Source organism: Mastigoproctus giganteus, chromosome 7 (genome assembly GCF_048544385.1).
Source record: "Mastigoproctus giganteus isolate SK-2022 chromosome 7, ASM4854438v1, whole genome shotgun sequence".
Classification (NCBI taxonomy): domain Eukaryota; kingdom Metazoa; phylum Arthropoda; class Arachnida; order Uropygi; family Thelyphonidae; genus Mastigoproctus; species Mastigoproctus giganteus.
In genome coordinates this window covers 105584423-105608304 of record NC_143581.1, presented here as the reverse complement: position 1 = coordinate 105608304, position 23882 = coordinate 105584423, and the positions used below count along the sequence as shown (strand labels likewise).

Genomic DNA, 23882 nt, shown 5'->3' with positions numbered 1-23882 from the left:
TTTTTATGTAAACCCCAAACATGAGGTATTGGAACCTATAGTACTCAGTACCGTGCTTGGATTGGAGGTTGAGAAGACGAAAAAAAGATATCTGTTGACATTGGACCTGAACTTCTGTAGCCTGTAATTTTCAGTAAATATGTACGAAGGAAGGTTGTTCCAGAAAACAGCAGTTGAATGAATAAACAAGGAAGATGAAAAGTTGGTTCTGTGGGTTTGAAGTTGGACAGTAAATGGATGTTGGCTAGTGGCGGCATGTGTTCAGACTGTTTTGAAAGAGAGAGCGGGAATTACAGAAGCCAATTCAGAAGAACAGTGCCCACGGAAGTATTTATAGAAGAGACATGTAGAAGAAACAGTACGTCTGTGAGACAGCGAGTGGAGAGACTCTGTTAGAGATAAATCATTAATTAACCTAACTGCCCACTTCTGAACAGCATCAAGAAGCCTGAGAGAGGTTTTGGAGGCACCACCCCAGATGTGGGAACAATATTCCATGGTAGGGCAGATTTGCAATTTGTAAAGAGTGAACAGCTGTTTGGAAGAAAAGTAATGCCGAGAGCGAAAGAGAAAACCAAGTTTTTTAGATGCAAAGGAAGCAATGTTTGTAATGTGCTTGTGCCAAGAGAGATAAGAAGTCAGGGTAATCCCCAAAAGACATATATCATTTTGCCTAGAAATCGGAGTGTCACCAAAGATAAGCATAGGAGCAGAAGAATCCTTTTTCCGAGATATAAGACAAGACTGAGTTTTAGAAGGGTTGAAATCAACTAAGTTGTCTTTTCCCCACTGGAGAATTACCTGGAGATTGGCATTTAAGGAATTGGTAGCAGATTTTTGAGAAGTTGAAGCTGATTGAGCAGGACAAGGTTTCTCAAAATGGAAAGTGGAATGCAATGTCCTATCATCGACAAAATTATGGATAGGATTTCCAGTCAATGGAAGAAGGTCATTAATATGTATATTAATATGTATATTTTCCTCTTGTCAGAGGAAAAGAGTTGGTGAAAGAACTGAATCTTGGGGGGACACCGGCATTAGTGGAGAAGTTAGAAGACAGAGAGCCATCTACCCTCAAATGAGCAATCAGAGAAAAAAACTGGATAACAAATTACAAAAAAAAGTTGGTAAATCATAAGATGGAAGTTTGTTTAGAAGACCTTTATGCCAAACACGATCGAAAGCCTTACAGATGTCAAGATCAACAGCTTGTGTTTCACTGAACTTTTCCATTGAATTAGTCCATAAAGGGGTAACATAAGCCAGAATATTACCAGTGGATCGACACTGATGGAATCCACACTGGCAATCGTTGATCAGATGGAAGGTTTCTAGGTAGTTTAAGAGTTGGCAGTTATTTGATTTCTCCATTACTTTAGAAAGAGTAGAAGTAATTCCAATAATTGAATGGGAGGGATTTGTCACCCTTTTTAGGAACTGGCTGGATATGAGCAAATTTCCAAGCAGAAAGAAAAATACCTTTGGAATAAGAAAGTGAAAAAAGGCGGCAAAGAACAGGAGTAAGTTCAGGAGCACAGGTTTTGAGAACAAGTGGAGAAATACCATCAGGACCTGGAGCTTTCTTGGCATCAAGGTTCATCAAAATCCTTCTGATATCCTTTTGATGGAAGACCACAGGAGGCATTGAATGGAGCGTGTTAGGAATGGTGGGAGGTGTTTTACCAAGATCATTAATACATGAGCTCAAAGAAAAATGGGATGCTAGCAGGTCAGCTTTATCCTTGGCTGAAGTGACAACAGAACCATCTGGTTTGGACAGAGGTGGGAGCAGAGATGGGCAAAAGTTGCGGCCAATAGCTTTGGCAAGAGACCAGAATGCTCAGCTACCATTAGGGCAAGAAGCAAGTTTTCTACTCTTAGCCTGTTCAAAATCTAGTTCGGACTGATTAATAATTGCTTTACAATTGTTGTGAGCTTTAGTGTAGGCAGGAAATGAAACTGAAGAATTGGAAACAAGCCAGTTACGATATTCAACAATCTTGTCTTGAACAGCCTTAGCACATTTATTGGAAAACCAAGGTTTAGATAAAGGACGAGATTTTAAAGTGGAGTGTGGAATAAAGGATTCCATTCCTACAAGAATAATTTCACAGACACAATCTGAGCAAATGCTGACATCAGAAGTTTTGAAACAGTAATCCAACCAAGGAAAAGAAATCTCGCAGGTCATCCCATTTTGCATTCTTATAATGCCAAACAACACGAGGTTGAGAAACAGCCATGAGATAAAGGCTCAATTGGAAAAGAGACAATCACCAAGTTGTGATCTGAGGTAAAAGGACCACTCACTGCAACCATATACTTAGAAGGGTTGTTTGTGAGAAAAAGATCAAGTGTGTTGGCTGTATGGTTAGGATTGTCCGGTATTCTTATAGGTAAATGAACAATCTGTGCAAGGTCATTAGTAATGGCAAAAGCCTCAGCATCTCGACCAGCTGGATAGGTGTGACTAGAAAACGGAAGCCAGCTGGAGTTGTGAACATTAAAATCACCAAGGAAAATTACCTCACTGTTAGGAAAGTTGGAGTGGAGAAAGTCAAGTTGCAAAGAGAGGAAGTCAAAGAGTTCCAAGTAATTAGTGGAGTTTGGAGAACGTTAGAGACAACAGATGAATTTGACACAATGAAGTAGAGGGATTTTAAACCAAAGAAGATCGAAGAGAGGAGATTCCAAATTACCAAGTCTCTGACAGGGAATATCAGAATGGACATATGCACAAGTACCACCTTTGAGGCGAAAGGAATCATACAGTGAATAATTTGGTCAACTGAGATGAGCAGTAGTTGAATCAACCGATAACTGAGATTCTGCCAGAAAAAGTAGATGGGGTTTGGCAGATTACAAGTGGAAATGGACATCATTGAGATTAGAATTGAGACCACGTATATATTTGTGAAATGAACTAGGAAGTGTTTGGGAGGTCTAGATCTTTTCACAGATAAGCTTGCTCTATTAGTTTGACAATTCATGGTGTATTCAATAGTAAGAAAAAATGTTGGGGGGGGGCATGCTGTATGAAGAAATGAAAATTTTGGATATGGCATACAACACATGGTAAGAATATAACCAGATCCTTAACATAACGTGGTCTCGACAATGCCCCACGGTAATCGCAGACTTACTGAACTCTGTGGTCTGTATGCGGTCTGGGCGACTAATAGACCGTCCCCCAGATGGTCTATTAGTCGCCATCCTGTCTCCCCCACATAACACTCTCCACAATCCGGGCATCTGATCTCATATATAACCCCACTACTAGAGTCCCTAGCAATGGGGTCTTTGACCTGTGACACTACCACGTGCAACCTCCGGTCTGGAAGTTGCACATAACGTGCCTGAAAGTCACGAAGCATCCTTGCAATACGATCTGATAAGCCCGGATAGTAGGGAATATAAACTGTGGTGACTGGAACGGACGGTGTTGTTTCGTGATTAGACTGCACTTCTCTACTATATTTATTAATGACCCTCTGGGGATAACCGCATTTTATACGGTTATCCCCAGATGTAGTACCTCTCCTCAGAGGTACTACAATGTGTCTTAACCCTACCCAAAAGTGCTGTGGCAACGCTATTTTTATGCTGGGCAGTCTGTGCTGACCTGTAATGGGTGTACTGGCTCCTACACATTGGTTTCCTAAAGATTGTAGTTCTAAGCCTGGTTTCCTAAAGGGAAGTTCTGTAGTTCTAAGCCTAGTTTCCTGGTTTCCGAAGACAGCAGAGTTCAATAAGTCCGCGATTGCTGAGCATTATTGGGAAAAGCAGCACTAAGTCTCCCCCGAGAATGCTGTCATCCTTGACCGGCACACATGTTCTGGGACCGTAAGTGGTTGGAGAGTTTGTGGATTGGCTCGTCCGAAAACAATAGCATGAATAGGGATAGGGGTGTTCAGCTCCACCCCATCTTGGAAGCTGTAGTCCTTGCAAGAGATGAACGCTTCTCGTTTCCACATTCTCGAGCCACTTCTGGTTCTGGTGCACGTGAAAGTAATACTGAATATGCGCCTGGTCAGCCACATGTGCCGTGAACCTGATACTAAAGGATGTGTTGCCCAAGTAGCATTGTAGTTGATACAATCATTGTATCAACTACGATACAATCATTGTATCAACAACCGAAAGATACAATCATTGTTTTATCGCTTTTAATTTTCGTATTGTGTTGTATTTTAACATTTTCGTAATATATTTTATTTTATTTTATTTTATAGTGAATCAGTTTTGTAAATATTATTTCACAGTATCCACTGCATCGTTTGGTACATTTTATCATATTTATATTTTTACAGTATTAAACTAATTTAATCAAAACAGTTGGTGTATTTATTTAAATTTGTGATATAAATTTATACCAATTGAGTGCTTGTTAAAAACTTAACCAGCTAGTTTTTGAATGTTATATGTTACAACTTCTAAAGAAAAAAATTTTCACTTATTGTGTGATTTGCAAAACATGGCAATAATTTCATCATGGTCATAGGACAGACTCTTGGCTGATGACTGTATTTCACTATGCAAAGAAATATGAAATATTTGTCTGACTTCATAAACCATACATTTAAAACTTCTGAAAACAGGGACATTTATATATCCAAAAAATATTTTATGATACTGGGATATCTGGTCACCCTATCATAGTCAGAAACCTAGAGTTCTAATTGCAATGGCAAAAGAGTAATTGTCAGAAAATTCTATATGGCAGACTGGCAGTTTATAGTAATACCTGCACCTGTTCCACATAAACAGTGACAAACAGGTGATTCATGCACAAAGGCCTGCCACATCCTATACTAGAACTTTCTATTGTGCATTGCTGATTAGCTTATTATACATGTGATTCAAGATGCTCTCCTCATTACCCAATGTGCTTGCAATACCTATAGCTGGCCACAGCTGACACTACTATGCCCAGCTATATATGAATGTTGTATATTGTTTCAATGTGTACATCTCATGCCCTGCCCTTCTTACTCTATGACAGCCATAGCAATCCAACGGCACATAAGACGGCATGTACAGGAAAACATACTGGCACACATACACCCATAAACAGTTTATACTGTTAACAAGGATTTTTTGTGTGAAAGGATTAAATCATATCATTTTAAATCCATTAAAATTTGTTTTATGAGCTAATAGATCATAAAGCAAATTTGTACTGTGGTCGAAGAGTTACATCTAACAATGAAACCATAATGGCCCTTTCACACAGTCAACGTCTATCCATGCTAAACCTGAGTTGTTATAGGGAAAAAATGGCTGACAATGGTACCATTCACTGGCTGAAAAGACTTTGCTTTCAATATATCTCAAGTGAACAACACTGTGTCGATCACATATAACAGCTATAAGTGTAATTGTGCACAATAAAGCTCTCATTAGAAACTTTCAAATATTCTTAAGTTTTTTTTTATTATAATATTAATGAAGATTATTTACTGATTTTAGTCTTTTTTTTTTTTTTTTTTTTTTTGACTAGGATATGCAACAACCTCACCCATTTCCTTTTGGGGCACAGGCCAGAAAAAGTTTGCCATTGCTCTATGAGATCTAATTGTGTCAGTGACCAGTTCTTTCCACTTTTATTGCAATTTCCAACATGGAGCACAAAGTAAAGATAGCCACGGAACATCCTCATCTCATTATATTATTATTATCATTAGCCATATGGTGCTAGGAAACCTGAGGCTTTTGCTGCATCAGCCAAAAAAAAAAAATTTTCCAAGAAAAAATTATGATATCTAGCTCAGGACCCTGGCGCCAAGCCCATACTCACCAAATGTCAGCCATTGGGGTTAATATGGTCCACATATTTTTTTATTGATATTCCCTGATGATAAAATATATTTGACTATGAACTGACCTATAAATTTATCTTCCAAAGTAATTTACTTAATTCAAAAAACACTGGGAGGGGGAATATGCATGTGGGGAATACATGTTATTCTCATTAAGCTGGTTAATGACTACTAATACAGGTAGTTCTCGACTTTACAATTTAATTCGTTCCTAGCACACGCTTGTAAAGTGGGAATTAAATCCCATAGACATAATGTTAAAAATAGGGGTTATGTTCTCAACAATGAAATTAGTTGATGTTTAAACAATGATTGATTTATCCAAAGAAATTAAAATGCTGCCTGTAAAATCTAGCAAATTATAATAATAAAGAAATTATTTATGACTTACAAATTTTAAAGAATGTTTATTCTTCATCATCGACTAAATGCACACTCGTTGATCACTTATAATTGGCTCGGCACTCATTGGTTTGTTACACAAGCAGTCGTCGTCTTCAGAAATGCTTCAAGAGACGTTTGTTTCCAAGATAATCTATCTTTTTTATAAATTTCAATAGCATGCATAAGTATTTTGGAATGCACAAATTGCAACGGTGCCTTCATAGCCAGGTGGGCAGGAGCCGCAGTGCGTAGCACACGCTTATTGATTAGACCGGGGTTCGAGCCCGTGACCAAATACGGAAAGGTCAGGGAATGACCACTGCATATCCCCCGGGGAGCAATATGGCCTTAGTTGCTAATGCTCCTAAAAACCAAATAACAACAACAATAAATTGCAACTAACACGGTTTGCACGGAGTAACAAGCTTAGTAAAAAAAAAGAAAAAGGAACTTCATTCCTTTTTTTTAAGCTTTATAAAGCTTTAAAAAAAAAGGAATGAAGAGAAGATTCTAAAAATTTATCTGTTTTTTATACGATTGAAAATTTCAGTAAAGGCAAACACATTTCACCACAATAACGCAAAAAACCACACAATTCCAGCTATTGGTATTTTTGCAAATGCAATAACATCGAGTTTACGACCCATTTATAATTGATTGCACTAACAGAAAAACCCAATAAACCAGAAAGTGCAAATTGCTTTATTGTTTTATGGTCATGATCTCCATAACTGTGTTTTAGAAAAATGTCACAAAGGCGTTCAAAAAAAATTTTTTTTTTTTTTTTTTTATGTGAACCCCAAACACGAGAGGTATTAGAATCTATAGTACTTGGTACCGTGCTTGGGTTAGAGGTTGATAAGACGAAAGAAGATATTTGTTGACACTGGACTTGAACTTCTGTAGATTGTAATTTTCAGGAAATACGTATGAAGGAAGGTTGTTACAGAAATCGGCAGTTGAATGAATAAATGAGGAAGATGAAAAGTTGGTTCTGTGGTTTGAAGTTGGACAGTAAATGGATGTTGGCTGGTGGCGGCACGTGTTCGGACTGTTTTGAAAGAGAGAGCGGGAATTATAGAAGCCAATTCAGAAGAACAGTGCCCATGGAAGTATCTGTAGAAGAGACATGCAGCAGAAACAGTACGTCTATGAGAAAGCGAGTGGAGAGACTCTGTTAGAGATGAATCATTAATTAACCTAACTGCCCTCTTCTGAATGGAATCAAGAAGCCTGAGAGAGGTTTTAGGGGCACCACCGCAGATGTGGGAACAATATTCCATGGCAGGGCAGATTTGCGATTTATACAGAGTGAGGAGCTGTTTGGAAGAAAAGTAACGCCGAGAACGAAAGAGAAAAACCAGTTTTTTAGATGCAGAGGAAGCAATATTTGTAATGTGCTTGTGCCAAGAGAGATTAGAAGTCAGGGTAATCCTCAAAAGAGATATATCATTTTACCTAGAAATCGGAGTGTCACTAAAGATAAGCATAGGAGCAGAAGAATGCTTTTTGAGAGATATAAAACAAGACTGAGTTTTAGAAGGGTTGAAATCAACTAAGTTGTCTTTGCCCCACTGGAGAATTACCTGAAGATCGGCATTTAAGGAATTGGTAGCAGATTTTCGAGAAGTTGAAGCTGATTGAGCAGGACAAGATTTCTCAAAATGGAAAGTGGAATGCAATGTGCTATCATCAGCAAAACTATGAATAGGATTTCCAGTCAATGGAAGAAGGTCATTAATATACAAGAGGAAAAGAGTGGGGGAAAGAACTGAACCTTGGGAGACACTGGCATTAGTGGAGAAGTTGGAAGACAGAGAGCCATCTACCATCACCCTCAGGGAGCAATCAGAGAGAAAACTGGATAACCAATTACTAAAAACAGTTGGCAAACCATAAGATGGAAGCTTGTTTAGAAGAACTTTATGCCAAACACGATCAAAAGCCTTTGAGATGTCAAGGGCAACTACTTGTGTTTCACCGAACCTTTCCATTGAATTAGTCCATAAATGAGTAACATAAGTCAGAATATCACCAGTGGATCGACACTGATGGAATCCATACTGGCGATCGTTGATCAGACGTAAGATTTCTAGATAGTTTAAGAGTTGGCGGTTAATTGATTTCTCCATTACTTTAGAAAGAGTAGAAGTAATTGCAATGGGACGATAAAACAGGTGGTAGATGACTTTCATCAACCGGTGAAATACCACCACTTTGCTTATTGGAGGCTTGAAGTGGTGAAACCCATGTTTAGTCTCTAGAGCAAAGTTTCCGGTATCCCCCTCCCCCCATACTTCTCCTTCAACCCATGCACGGTACTAAGTACTAGCGGTTTTGATACCTTTCGTGTTTGGGGTTTTCGTAAAAAAAAAAAAAAAATTGGATGGGAGGGATTTGTCACCCTTTTTAGGAACTGGCTGGATATGACCAAATTTCCAAGCAGAAGGAAAAACACCTTTGGAATAAGAAAGTGAAAAAAGGCGGTAAAGAATAGGGGTAAGTTCAGGAGCACAGGTTTTGAGAACAAGTGGAGAAATACCATCAGGAACTGGAGCTTTCTCAGCATCAAGATTCATCAAAATCCTTCTGATATCCTTTTGACGGAAGACCACAGGAGGCATTGGATGGAGCGTGTTGGGAATGGTGGGAGATGTTTTACCAAGATCATTAATACGTGAGCTGGAAGAAAAATGTGATGCTAGCAGGTCAGCTTTATCCTTGGCTGAAGTGACAACAGAACCATCTGGTTTGGAAAGAGGTGGGAGAAGAGATGGGCAAATGTTGTGGCCAATAGCTTTGGCAAGAGACCAGAATGCTCGGCTACCATTAGGGCAAGAATCAAGTTTTCTATTCTTAGCCTGTTCAAACTCTAGTTTGGACTGATTAATAACTGCTTTACAATTGTTGCGAGCTTTGATGTAGGCAGAAAATGAAACTGAAGAATTAGAAACAAACTAGCTACGATATGCAACATTTTTCTCTTGAACAGCCTTAGCACATTTATTGGAAAACCAAGGTTTAGATAAAGGACGAGATTTTAAAGTGGAGTGTGGGATAAAGAATTCCATTCCTGCAAGAATAATTTCACTGACATGATCTGAGCAAACGTTGACATCAGAAGTTTTGAAACAGTAATCCGACCAAGGAAAAGAAGAAAAGCAGTCTTGCAGGTCATCCCATTTTGCATTCTTGTAATGCCAAACAACACGAGGTAGGGAATAACCATGAGATAAAGGTTCCATTGGAGAAGAGACAATCACCAAGTTGTGATCGGAAGTGCGTAAAGGACATCTCACTTAGAGCGTGTACTTAGAAGGGTTGTTTGTGAGAAAAAGATCAAGCATATTGGCTGTATGATTAGGATTGTCCGGTATTCTTGTAGATAAATGAACAATCTGTGCTAGGTCATTAGTAATTGCAAAAGCCTCAGCATCTCGACCAGCTGGGTCGGTGTGACTAGAAAACGGAAGCCAGCTGGAGTTGTGAACATTAAAATCACCGAGGAAAATTACCTCACTGTTAGGAAAGTTGAACTGGAGAAGGTCAAGTTGCAAAGAGAGGAAGTCAAAGAGCTCCAAGTGATTAGTGGAGTTGGGAGAACGGTAGAGACAACAAATGAATTTGACACAATGAGGTAGAGAGATTTTAAGCCAGAGAAGATCAAAGAGAGGAGATTCCAAATTGCCAAGTCTCTGACAGGGAATATCAGAACAGACATATGCACAAGTACCACCTTTGAGGCGAATAATTTGGGCATCTGAGATGAGCAGTAGTTGAATCAATCGATAACTGAGATTCTGTCAGGAAAAGTACATGGGGTTTGGCAGACTGCAAGTGCAAATGGACATCGTTGAGATTAGAATTGAGACCACGTATATTTGTGAAATGAATTAGGAAGTGCTTGGGAGGTTTAGATTTTTTCACAGATAAGTTTGCTCTATTAGTTTGACAATTCATGGTGTATTCAATAGTAAAAAAAAGTGCTGTATGAAGTAATGAAATTTTTGGATATGGCATACACGTGGTAAGAATATACCCAGATCCTTGACATAACGTGGTCTCGGCAATGCTCCCCTCATACACACTACTCGGACTCCCTCCAGTCACTATCTGGCAGAGTAGAGGTAGCAAGATTATACACTAGCTGATCTGGAAGCCTCGTAGAGAGTTACCAATAGGTTCGGTGTACTAACTAGCGGCCGGCCTGCGAACACCGTTTTAGAGCTGTACCCTCGAAATGTAAGGAATATTGGATCTCGCCACAACGTTCATCATAACCTCAAAAGTCATCAATCATACTGCATGATGGAATAGATAGGGAAGGGTTGACTGGAACTTAGCTCTAGAGACTAAACATGGGTTCCACCACTTCAAGCCTCCAATATAACAGAATTAGTTCTTATAACAGAACATATGATAACAATGAAAGTGTTGTGCGTTTTAGTGATTTCAATTGGTAACTAATACAATTTGCACTATAAAAACGACCTTTTAGAGAGTTGTATAGCAAAAATGTCAACTTCTGAGGTTGTGGAACGAATTACCAAAAAACAATGTGTTACTCGGTTCACAATACGATGGTGTTTCTGGAACGGATTAATATCGTAAAGCTGGGTGCACTGTATTGTATAGCTATGTGCGCATGGTTTGAAATGCGGTATTTACGAATGTTTAACATTCATTTTTTGCAATTAATGTTCATATTTTTGATTTTGTTGATATTTGATTCGTTGGGAAAAAAAAAAAAAAAACTCATAAACCCGGGAACTCGTAAAGCAAGAACTGCCTGTATATAATAAATAATAATAATATATGTATATTTTTTATTATTATTGCATATGTACATTATTTTATACTATACACATTCACATGAACATTACATTATACTATACCTGATAAATGCAAAGAGCAGCAGTTACAACTCGACCATATTTCAAGGGATACAATTGCATTTTAGTTTTGATAACATCAGCTGGTTGTGTTATAGCTGATGCCAAAAGTCCAGCAACTAAACCACAGCCAAAGTTCAATGGGGGAGATGGCACTGTTTCAATCCAAGCTTAAGATGGAGGGGGAAAAAATGCTAAATATCTCAAATTTAACCAACACATGTCATAACATCTTTTTTAACATCATAACTAGATACTTCAATATATTTGTATTTATTTCTGTTAATTACTACTTATTATTTTTAAAAATACTGAACAGGACCTTCATATGATACCAGAAGCAATTCAATTTGGCAGAGTCTTCACAAAATGCTGGTAACATTCCACTGCTACACTCGATAATGCACATTGCTCATGTGCATTACTGGATGACATTCCTCAATTCCTGCACAGCAGAATGAAGGGGAGGGACAAGAACACATACACACCTTTTGATCTCGTTCCATAAATATGCTCATTAACATTTTCACAATAAATTAAAGTTAACTTGCAGAAGTTATTATCATGTTCTTGAATGATCTTCAGTTTATGGTAGGGTTATAGCCCTTCTAGAAGTAGCCATGACCATGAGACAGAGGTATAATTACAGATTACACTTGGTCTTTGACAATATATAATCTTTCACTGCCATCTCCACCACATATGATAGATCCACAGCCTCAAATGTTTTTTCTTCCATGATCTTATCATATATGTCACACAACGGGAATTGGGATTTATTACAGGGATTAGAATAAGGTGGCCTTATTCTAACCCCTGTAATTCTTAGCTTGCTACAGGCATTCTCTTATTTAGACACATTAATGGTGTGCAGAACTGGACAATGTTTGATAACAGAAAGGAATAATGTTTTATATACTGTGTATTGTAGTAGTAGTAGCAGCATGTGATGCAAGAAAGCAAATGTATGAGCTTATGCAGCATCAGCCAAAAAAAAAAAAAAATCACACCATTCCCTCCAAATGCCTGTCCAGTTCCTCCTTAAATTTATTCAACTTATTAACTTCCACAACGACAGATGGAAGTTTGTTCCAGCAATTAACCACCCGCTGGCTAAAGGCAAATTTCCGCACATCTATTCTACATCTGTCCTTTCTTAATTTGAATTTATGCTCCCTTAGGTTCGTAATCTGAACAAGTGGAAGGATCCCATCAGAATTCAGTGTGCTGAACCCATTCAAGGCCTTATATACCTCAATCAGATCACCACGCAGGTGCCTAGTCTGCAGCCACTGCAATTTGCAGAACTTAAGCCTCTCTTGATAAGAGGATCCCTTCATTCCCCTCACCAATCTTGTTGCCCTTCTCTGTACACGCTCAAGTAAATCTACATCCTTCCTAAAATGAGGCCTCCAGACCTGTACGCAGTACTAAAGGCGTGGCCTGACCATTGCCTTATACAGAGGGATAATCACCTCCTTTTCCCTGCTAGCAAAATTCCTATATATCATTGACAAAACCCCATGACTTTTGATTTAAATTTATTAGTATAGTATTTTTGTGATTTTCTGATTAATTTATTCATTTATTTGTTACTCAGCTTTGTAATTGCACAGAAAACCACAGTCAATGCTACTGACATTGTATTGACAGTAGCATTTGAATCTGCCGCCATCGTTTTTTTTGTATCGGTATAGCAGATACTGAAAGTTTCTATGTAACTAGTAGCAGTGTAATTAGTGTCAGCAGAGGATTATAAACTATAAATTATAGCACTACTTACATGTTTTAATAATTTAACTTCTTACGTAGCTGTAACGAACGACAATAATATTAGTAGAGCTTTTAGAATCGGTGATTTGGCATAGATAGCTGGCGTGAGAGTTCGAACCATGTGGGTGGCAATAAATAGATAAATTTATCTTTCTATACATTAAAATAATTTTCCTCCTAACGATATTTATTCAGCCAATGGGAGAAGAGAGATGTGGGTTACGTGGTAATACATAAATATAAAACTACATAACAGAAGCTTGTTTTACTATAATAAAACAAGCTTCTTTAAATAAACTAAATGCAACAAGGCATAATATTTTAAGAGTTTAAGATTCTATATCTATAAAAAATCAGTGTAGATACACCATCGACAACTATTAAAGAAAAACTACAATCGTAGTGTAAAAGGCACCCACTGATGAAAAGCCAACTAGGTTTGAAACAGTGCCATCTGAGAATAAGTGACAATAATCATTTCTATTAGTGAAGTGTTACTTATTCAAGTAATACATGACAACTCGTTGTGAAGGATGGGCACAATATGAGATAGAGGTGAAATGATGTTTTTCACACTACTATCATAGTTTTTCTTTAAGAGTTGTCTATGGTGTATCTACACAGATATTATATAGATATAGTAACGTATTTATGTATTTCATTGCTGAGGAAGAGAGAGACGCACAGTGTTGAATGCTTCTGTTAGTATTTTATTTTATCAAAAGAAGCGAGTGCAACGAGCGAAGCCCCCTTGTTTATCTATTATAAATACTTCAATTTTACAAATGCAATGTTTTAATTTAATACATATAACCAATTAGATTTTAAAAACGTAACATTATAACTTAGTACATATAACTTAAACTGATAGGAGACAAGAAATTAATATAAATAATTCGGAAAGAGATGAAACTTGATACTGAAATACATATATATAGTGTTATTACTGCATTGGGATAGAAGTTTAGTGTTAATATCTTTAATTGTATTAAATTTATATTTGAATTGTATTAAAATTGAATCGAAATCATGCCTCAGACCAGAGCAGCAAAGCAGAAGGCTCAAGGTAGTGGGAGTGCTGTGGCTCAAGGAACAACTGGGGGGGGGGGGGGTTGTCCTCTGAATCACAGCCTTTTGAAATGTACTGCTTGTTTGATGTTGGTGGAGCAATAAAGAACGAAACATGATATCGATATTGACAAGGGGAATGTCTTTGTGCTCAATATAAGGAGTGTGAAGAAATGAGGTGCCAACTCAGTGTTGTTATGGGCCTTTATGAGAGCTTGAAGAACAGGGTAGATGCCCTCTAAGGACTAAAATTGAGGGGCCCATCAAGCTCTCAGCTGCCCACATCAACGCCAGAGCTTGCACTTGAACATTAGGCAACACAGCAGCAATTCCCAAGGCAGAATGCACTGGTCCCACAGGAACTAGTTGTTTGTTGTCAGTGGCTCTATTGTCAGGGAAACGGGGAATATATATATGCAAAAAAGGATAGGTGGAACAGAACAGGACCAGGGCATGTCTGCCAAGGGGGCAAAAGTTTATGAAGTTGTAGAGCAGATATCATCTTTTAAGGGCAGAAAAGATGACATTGGCACTAATGACATTAAGAGTTAGGAGAACAGTGGCGAGAGAGTGAGCATGCAGTCACATGCAGTGGCGGTGCAAGAATTTGCCCGTGTACTCTATCCAGATCAAAAAAAACAAGGACATCCAGTGCTCTCGTTTTAGGAAAACATCATCTCACATAGACATTTTCAGTTTAATTACATGATTCAATCAAACAGATTGAACCATGTAATTAAGTCTAATTAGATGGTTGAATCATATCATATACATGCAGTGTGCATTTGGAAAAGGAGACTGATGCTATGAGATAAGTGCTGGTGCTGCCATCTACTAAAGGTAAACATGAAAAGTCTGTTCCTTGAGCATTTCTGACAACCTTGACTGTTGTCAAGGTTGTCAGAAATTGTCACCATTTCAGAAAGCAGTGCAAGATGAACTTCATATCACTCCTATGTCTGTGTTGTGGGGGGACAATGGAACAAGGAGCAAGCATCAAGTTTTGTGTTTCACTGGGCAAAAGTACCACAGATACATTTCAAATGGTGAAGCAAGCAGGGCCGGCTTTAGGCCGATTGGGCCCAATCGGACCCTGTGCTTGGCAGAAAAATTAAAATTAAATGAAAAAAGAATAGAAAAAAAAAAAAAAAAAAAAAAGAGAAGGAAAAAGTTTTTTTTTTTTTTTAGTTAAAGGGCTCCTGTGAAACCTGAAACAATGACTTTTTTTACGTATGTTTAGAAAATATGATTAGCATTTTATTAATGAGTACAAATGATGCAGACAAAAATAATGTTTTTATTATTATTATTTATTTATTTCTTAATTCATAATATGTGAACAGCAAAGTCTGTATAATTTATAAATGTGTGGAAATTTTAGCCATTGTCTAGGTAATTATCTCAAGGCTAGTTTTTACACACCATTTGAAATATCAAAAGTAATTAATTTTCACACATGTATACCCCACTTTAGGTATGGGCCAGACATAAGGTGGGGTATACATATATGAAAATTAATTACTTTTGTCTGGCTCCTGCTGTATGGCCGAGCAACCCCTCTCGCTATGCCGAACGCAGTACACATCGCTATAAAGTTGTATTGTAATGTTGGTGTGTTTTATTTTAATAATTGTGCTCCTTATTGTGTAAGTAAGTAAAATTTATATTATTCTTCATTTTATTTATTGAGTTGGAACTGGAACGCAACACAAACCCAGTGGCATAACTACTATTCCAATGCAGCTACATTGGAGTCGAGCTTGAAATGGAAAGACAGATTCATTTCTCTAGACACAGAAAGAGAAAGATTCATTTTTCTAGAAAGAGAAAGACAGATTCATTTCTCTAGACAATTCATGATTTTAATTCATAAATGAGCAAGTTTTTTTAAATTAAATGAAACACATTCTTATCGACCCAGCGACTGGCCACCACCCAAGTATTGTTTAGACTGATTTCAAGCTTATAGAAATATTAGTAAATAAAAGATAGTCATGAAATATTCAGCAACACAAGTGACAAATTAAATATACATCATAGTCTGATTTTATTTTAATGTTGGTGAATTTACATTTTTCGTGTGTGCATACTTTGATTGTTGTCAGAGGGTAATATGTTTTACTTTACAATACACAGATTTGTAGCATAACAGTCTGGCTATGGACAGTGTCATTTTTAATGCCTATCGTGCTAGATTTGGCTTTTTTTTTTTTTTTTTTCCCATCTGAAATGAAAAACTGCAAGGACTTAGGAATGAGTTATTACTATGCTAACAAGAGAGACATTTCAATCACAGTTCATTTGATCCTTGCATATGGCGTTCTGAACCTTACCAGTGTATTGGGAGGAACACGTTCCGTACTTAGCATTTATCCCATGGTATTCAGAGAGGGAATAAGCAATGACCGGGCAGAGTAAAGCGTCTACTTCGGTCACTATAAAGAATTAAATTTCGTTTAATTTAATGAGTTGGATATATGTACTGTATCTGTTCTGTTTTCGTTTGTGGTGCGAAAATTTTCTGCAAAATTAATTGAAGGAGTAACTTGGGAAAAGAGAGTGGAAAATGAAACAAAAAAATTCAGCCAATCACAGAGATTTTTATTTCCTTTATTGGCAGAAAAAGTTATGCAGCTCTTATCAAGCATCATGTACCATTCTGTGATTCTACATTTTCAAGTGCAGTGATTCTACATTTTTAAGTTTCTCAGAACATTAAAAAATATACTCATTACCACCATTTTTTTTCCAACTTGTGATAGAAAGGCTGAAGATGTAAGTAAATTTATTATTCCAGTTTTCGTTCACAAATTGTGGATTCATAATTTATGGATGGCCCACATTCACAAATTATGAATGATTCACGACATTGTCTAGTTTTGATACTAATATATGTTACTCATTGCTATGTAACAATATATGTAACATATATTAGTAACATATATGTTACTCACTGATACTAATATATGTTCTCATTCAGATTTATTTTACTATTCTTTCCATTCTGTTGCAATTGGACAGAATGATTTGATTTTATTACTCTGGTGTCAGTAAATTTTTTTTTTTATTGAAAATTTGTTATAGGATCATTTACAGATCACAGAAAGATATAATGTGAATTTCAAAAAGCTATTTTTCTTGTCTGCACTTTTTTTTTTCTTTTTTTTTTTTTGTGCTTAGTGAACAATGAATGCACACCTCTGAATAAAGAACTAAGCATTGATCTGCTTTGTGCGCAATGCAGTGCCAACTTTGTAGTAAATCTGTAATAAGTGATTTTATTATTCCAGTTTTCATAATGGACCATTCACAAATTATGAATGGTCCATGACGTCAGCGATTGTCAAACGTATAGTTTGTAATAATAATAATAATAATAATAATAATAATATATTATTATTATTAACCATATGGTGCAAAGAAGCCTGAGGCTTATACTGCACCGGTCAAAAAAAAATTCCCGAGTTACACTGAGAGAGAGAGAGAATCAGAAGTAGAAAGGAATCACCAAGAAAGAGAAGAATGATGATGATATTCAGCTCAGGACCCTTGGTGTACCAAGCCCACACTCACCAGATGTGAGCTGCTGGGGTTAATGTTACTCATTGCTGTAGATTTATTTTATTATTATTTTTTTAATCTATTCTTTGTCTGCACGGGTAGCACAGTGGTATCGCCACCATCCTCTCCCCACGCTGGGTGGAAAAGGCCTGAATTCGAATCCCGTTAATGGCATGAGGAACTTTAATGGGCTTTTTTCACTCCGTGGCTGAGTTAGTCTGTCTCAGATGTAGACAGCAAAATTTATTCCCCACAAATTGACCAGAGAACACGCAGTTTACAGACAAAATAAATATATGGGTAGAGGTAATAATTTATGGGGGATCTTAATATCATAATTTTTTTTTTTTTTTTTTTTACTATTCTTTGCATTTTGTTACAATTTGACAGAACGATTTGTAATTTTATTACTCTGATATCAGTATTTCTTTTATTGAAAATTTGTTGGTGGATCATTTACAGATCGGAGAAAGATTATATGTTTGTTATTTGGTTTTTAGGAGCGTTAGCAACTAAGGCCATATTGCTCTGGGATATGCAGTGGTCATTTCCTGACCTTTCCGCATCCTCCGTATTTGGTGGTGACGGGTGGCTCGAACCCTGGTCTGATCAAGAAGCGTGTGCGATTATAATATGAAAAATTATAATATGAATTTGCACCAATCATTCAGAACTCTTAAACTTCCTTTTTCTGAAACTTTTGTGATCAATGGTTCAGGAACACTAAATATAAGAACTGACTCTGCAAATTAGATGGTGATTATTTAAATTGTTTTTTGAAAATATTGTACATGCACGCAGACAGCAAAATTAAGTAATAATGAAAGGCATCACAATTACAAATTAATCACAAGAAAGACGAAGAGCCCATTAGTTTTCAGCATCAGAGAATATTGCCATTCAAGAAAACTGGCGATACAGAAGTTGCAAAGGCAGAAAGCAGAATAGCATAGTTGATCATTTGGGTGACATTTGCGAATTTCGTTTTTCAGACAATAGGACAATAGGGTAAGTAGGGATTCCAAACTGCAAAGAACAAAATGTACTTCAATAACATGCAATGCTATAGCATCACATTTTGTGGATAATTTAAAACTTGATTTAGGAAACATAAACTTCAGTTTAATTATCAATGAAAGTATTGACATTAGTGTTATAAAAATATTGGGATTTGTAATACAGTACTATTCGAATTTCAAGAATTGATTTGTAGTAACTTTTCTTGACATAATCGAACTCAATGAATGCATTGCAAAAGAAATATATGAATCTTTAAAATCCCTAAGAAATAATGGATTAAAGTTGCACCAACTTATTGCACTTGTACTGACAATGCATTCATAATGGTTTAAATTAACAATGATGTATAAGAAATTAAAGGCTGAGATTCCCTGTCTGCTTCTTATCAAGTGTGTATATCATTCATTCCAACTAACAGTGTCGATGAGTGTCTACTACGAAACAGATTTTCTTATTGTTCTCGCACCCACCTGTTAAATAGGCTAAATATAAGAAGCTTTATAGTTTAATGAATGATGGTTGATATTTGATCGCTGATAAAGCACAAAGTGCAGTTATTTTATAAATTTCATTATTCTACAACAAGTAAATTGAAACAAAACATGCAAGAAAATTTTTTCTAATCATCTGTTGCCTTATAATTTCTTTTTAGAATGCAAAAAAAGAATAAGAGCATACGAAATGGCCACGCTAAAAGGAAAAGAGAGTCCATAGAAGCACTAGAAAAAAAAATTTTCTAGTGCAACAAAATCCGCCAAGTATTTTGCTGTTATTCTTGATTGTACAGCAGATATCGGCCATCAGGAACAAGGCCAGATTAAAGTATTCCTGCGCCCCTGGCAGAAATATTATTTTGCATCCTTTGCATATTCTAGAAATCTGGGTAAAGGCACTGACTTCGAGCTATAATCAGCTTCTAAAAAAAAACAAACTATTATTTTTAGGCCACCTGAATAATTAAATTCACATGCCATGCTGTGTCTCTTATGTCTGTTAATTGCATGTGTTCTATGGTCGATTTTCTGTTTTACTGAATGAAAAACCTCAGTTACTGATGGAAAAAAACCTTGCTATCTATGCCCGAGACCAACCAAATCAGCCACGGAGTGAAAAAAGCCCATTAAAGTTCCTTGCATTGTCAGCAGGATTCAAACAAGGGCCTTTTCCAGTTTGGGGAAAACAGTGACGATATCACTGTGCTACCCATGCAAACTAGTTGGTGCCACAGAACTTGCGATAGAATTGGTAGTTATCTCCAGAATTTTGCATGAGATTACAAAAAAGAAAGAGGCACTTCAATTACCAGCCTACTGATGAATCTATAACAAATCTAAGGAAGCTTACAAGGTAAACTGACAAGGCTTTGCAGACTCTAGAGTCATGTTTCTAGCAGTTAATAAAACATACTAATCTTTTTGGTTTCTTGGGTAAATTTCTAAGAATTCCAAAGGACGAGTTAAGAAAACACTGCAGATTTAGAAATCGCACTTTCAGATGCTAAAATCATTGAGGACAACAAATTGGTCAAGTCTGTGAAGGTGGCAGATATTGATGGCCATATGCTAGTGGAGGAAATGGAAGCACTGAAATTCTTCAGTTCTTCCAGAATCATGCTTCGAAAATCCTTTAAATATTTTACAATTTCTTCGCAACTAATGATAGAGCCACTAGATTTTCGAATTTACTGAGATTGCTAAGAATATTTTTAACGATTCCAGTGACTGTAGCATCTGGGAAAAGAAGCTTTTCCTGATTAAATTTTATTAAAACTTAATTAATTAAATAATAAATTATACAAATTATTTAATTAAAACATATCTAAGGTCGACAACGCTTCAAGAGAGAGACTCACCAGCCTTGCTATTGTATCCACTGAAAGAGAAGCAAGGAATTTAAATTTTGAGAAAGTGTTGAAAGATTTTACCGATAAATGGGCAAGAAAAATATCCTTCTGATTAGTTTTGTTTATATCATCAACATTTCTGGTCAATTTTTAACAAACTGTAATAATATAAAAATAATAAACAATTATTAATAGTTTTAGTTTTTCATTATTTCAAAATATTGAGGGATTAATATTGAATTTTTCAAGGGACCTTGCCAGTGTGCTCCATTCACGCCCCACATTTGCTAAGGTCGGCACTGGAAGCAAGTGTATGGAGAGAACTGTCTGTCTCATGCATGTTATAAATGTTTCATCCATGGAGGAGAATTACTGGAAGATGACAAACATCCAGGCCCCAGCAAAAACAGTTTGAATGCCAGAGTTGATTGAAAAGGTGCAGGAAATCATTACAAATGACCGATGTGCGATGCTCCGAATGATTTCAGAAAATCTGTGTGCTAATAAGGAAACCATTTGACAAATAATAACCAATGATTTGAAAACAAAGGTCTGTGCATGGTTTGTTCCATATTCGTTAACAAAAGGTCAAACTTCTTTTTGTTCTCGAAGCTCAAGGCACCAACTGAAAGGCTGCTATTTTCATGAAGTTGCCATTCAAAGAGCCCTAACAAGAACATTGAGCAGTATACAAATCACGACCTCCCACCAGTTGTTTCAGTTGCTTCGTGGTCATTGCACACAGTGTGTGGAAACAGAAGGAAGTTACTTTGAATAAAGCAAGGTTAATTTACTCACACATCATTTTTTTTCTAGCATGAGTCTTGTTTTCCAGTTGCTGCATTGTGTAGTTGTGTACAGCCTAATCAGATGAACCTGTTGAGCTACATGTATTCTGGAAAGAAGGTTGTTTGCTCATAAACTATGTGACATATTGACCATTCCCATCAGGATTTTGCACCTATTCGGAGTGATAGGACAATAGTTATTTGGAAATTTAGGATCTTTTCCTGACTTAGCAAAGGCTTCAGTTCTGCAAATCGCATTGTCTGGGGACTAGGCTCCTGTGAGGTGATCTGATTGAGGTGTTTAAAGTTTTGAATGGATTGAACAAGCTCAATGCTGATGGGATTCTTCCTCTTGCGCAGACTGCACATGAGGGGACACAAATTCAAATTGAGGAAGCATGGTTGCAGAATAGATGTGTGGAAATTTGCCTTTAGCCAGTGAGTGGTTGACTGCTGGAACAAACTTCCATCTATTGTTGTGGAAGTTGATAACTTAAATAAATTCAAGGAAGAACTAGACAAACTATTTGAGGGAATGAATAGGTGAAATGTCTCTCTTTTTTTGGGCTGATGTTGTATAAGCTTGCTTTCTTGTATCATTTGCCACCACTAAAGCAACTGCTTTGTGCCAGAAGTACAGAAACTGTTGCTCTTCAAGAAAGATTCTCTTATATAGAAAGAGCAGTTATCGAAAGATTTTGGCAGAAGATGTTTAATCATTTATAATGTTCTTCTGATGAGGCAGTACTTATTTTAAGAGTTAGAGCTATTTTTAACTCTTGTAAAGTGAAAGACTTAATTTGAAGTTAAGCATCTGCACATATAATCTTAGATCAATAAAGTGTGCAATTTATATTTTCCCTTCATTCTCTGGACTTTATCCCATACTTTCTAAAGACCATTTGACAATAATAGAGGATGTAAAACAGATCCACATTTCTTTTCGGCTCTGACATCAAACATAAAACGTTTGATGCAGGTATGTTTAGAGATAAGATGATTGGTTGTTATTGTTGTTATTGGGATTAATGATACGAGGACTACTGAGGCCAAATGGTGTCTGTTATTTGCATGACCATATAATTATAGTTGTTAAATTATATGCTACTGTATAGGCCAATACATTTTAAATAGATTAATAGTTGTTCTATATTTGCTTCATTTCCTAAGTAGTGAGATATATCATGTAAGATGTTTAACGTGGAAAGTGATTGAAAAATGTTTGAGCAGATGATTGAATGTAAAAGACAGTCAACCAGAAAATGACAGACTATATATTGACGGTGACAGAATCAGTGCTGAGGTGGGTTTCCTCTCAATAATAGGAAAAGATGAGTATGATGAGTGTGTCCAATTCTGAGTCTTGTCAATACCACTTCTTCTCATCAGTTTCGTCGAAAGCCAGAGAGGCACAGCTTTGGATCTTCTTTTATCTGGTAAAGTTTATTGTTGGTGTTACTTTTCCACACCTGTGACCATTTATCATAGCATACTTTGTGAATGATAGACTTATAGTCAAAATAAGGAACCTTAGGATGTTGTGAGAGAATGAGTTCATGATGTTTAGTGGCAAGGTCAGCACTTTCATTTCCTGGAATGCCAGAATGGCCAGGGATCCAGCAAAAACTAATTGACCAATTGGACATGCTGCAGGAGAATAGCTGGGACCGAATGTTTTTCAAGATAGGACGAGAAGATGACAAATTCTTCCTTATGGCAGAGACAGCACTGAGGGAGTCAGTGTAAATTATGGAAGATTAGATGGAAAGCTCAGTCTTACTAAGTGCTAAATTATGGCACATAATTCTGCTGTGAAGACGCTGAACTAGCAGTAGCATGGCCGAAATTGTACACAAAGGAAAAGCTGCCACAGCACTTACCATGCTGTCAGTTTTGGAACCATCGGTATGTATTTTAGAGGCATAGAGTTAGCTGAGTATAACTATCTGATATTGCAGGGAGGTATAGTATTCTTCCCCCACTGGAGAAAGTGTATATCGTGACAGGCAGAAATGTAGGTTCAAAGTGGACAGGTGCAGTTGTGTCCTGAAAAAAAATAACTTAAATCACCATTCCAAGTCTGAGTAAGCTCTTTCATTCTGAGCGAGGCAGGTTGATTTTCATTTGGTTTACTCTCATAGAAGAAATCCTGCCAAGTGTTATAAAGATACTCCCGACTGGGGTGTGATAGAAGACTCTGAATCTTAGCAGTGTAGTGGAGCAGTAGCTTTTCTATGAAGGTGTAATGGAGGATCATGTGCTTCAATATAAAGACTTGGTTCGGAGAAGTCTTGAAAGCTCCCAGCAGTCCTCAGAGCACTGCTGGATCACATTCAGCCGTTTTAAGGTAGTGCTCCTGGCAGAATCATATACTGAACAACCATAATCTAGCCGTGAACAGATTGAAGTTTTATAAAGATGCAGTAAAGTATACCGATCAGCATACATTCAAATGCTTTGTACAAGTAGGTCTTAAATGAGTGATGTGAGCTTGGAAATTTAGTTTGCTGTCAAATATCAGTCCAAGAAACCTAACAGTATTAACAAGCAGGATTGGAGCATTGTTTATTTGTAGTTCATGGAGAGCTCGTTGCTTACAAAAGTGAGTGACAGTGGATTTATTTTCTGATAGTCAGTAACTGTTCCATATAGTCCAAGATTCTATTTTGGTTGGGGCAAGTTGGAGCTGCCATTCGATGATATTCATATTTTGAGACTGAGAAATGGTAAGGTG

The 23882-nt window shown here is 36.9% G+C and overlaps 1 protein-coding gene across 4 annotated transcripts in view; it reads right to left on the bottom strand.

Moving 5' to 3' along the window:
- LOC150083125 (mitochondrial glycine transporter-like) overlaps positions 1-23882 on the bottom strand; it is a 298096-nt gene that overhangs the window by 27834 nt on the left and 246380 nt on the right. For all 4 annotated transcript variants that reach the window (XM_090377060.1, XM_090377059.1, XM_090377061.1 and 1 more), the window contains exon 9: positions 11099-11265. In XM_090377060.1, the coding sequence (XP_090233186.1) occupies positions 11099-11265 (167 nt within the window). The remainder of the gene's footprint in view (positions 1-11098; positions 11266-23882) is intronic.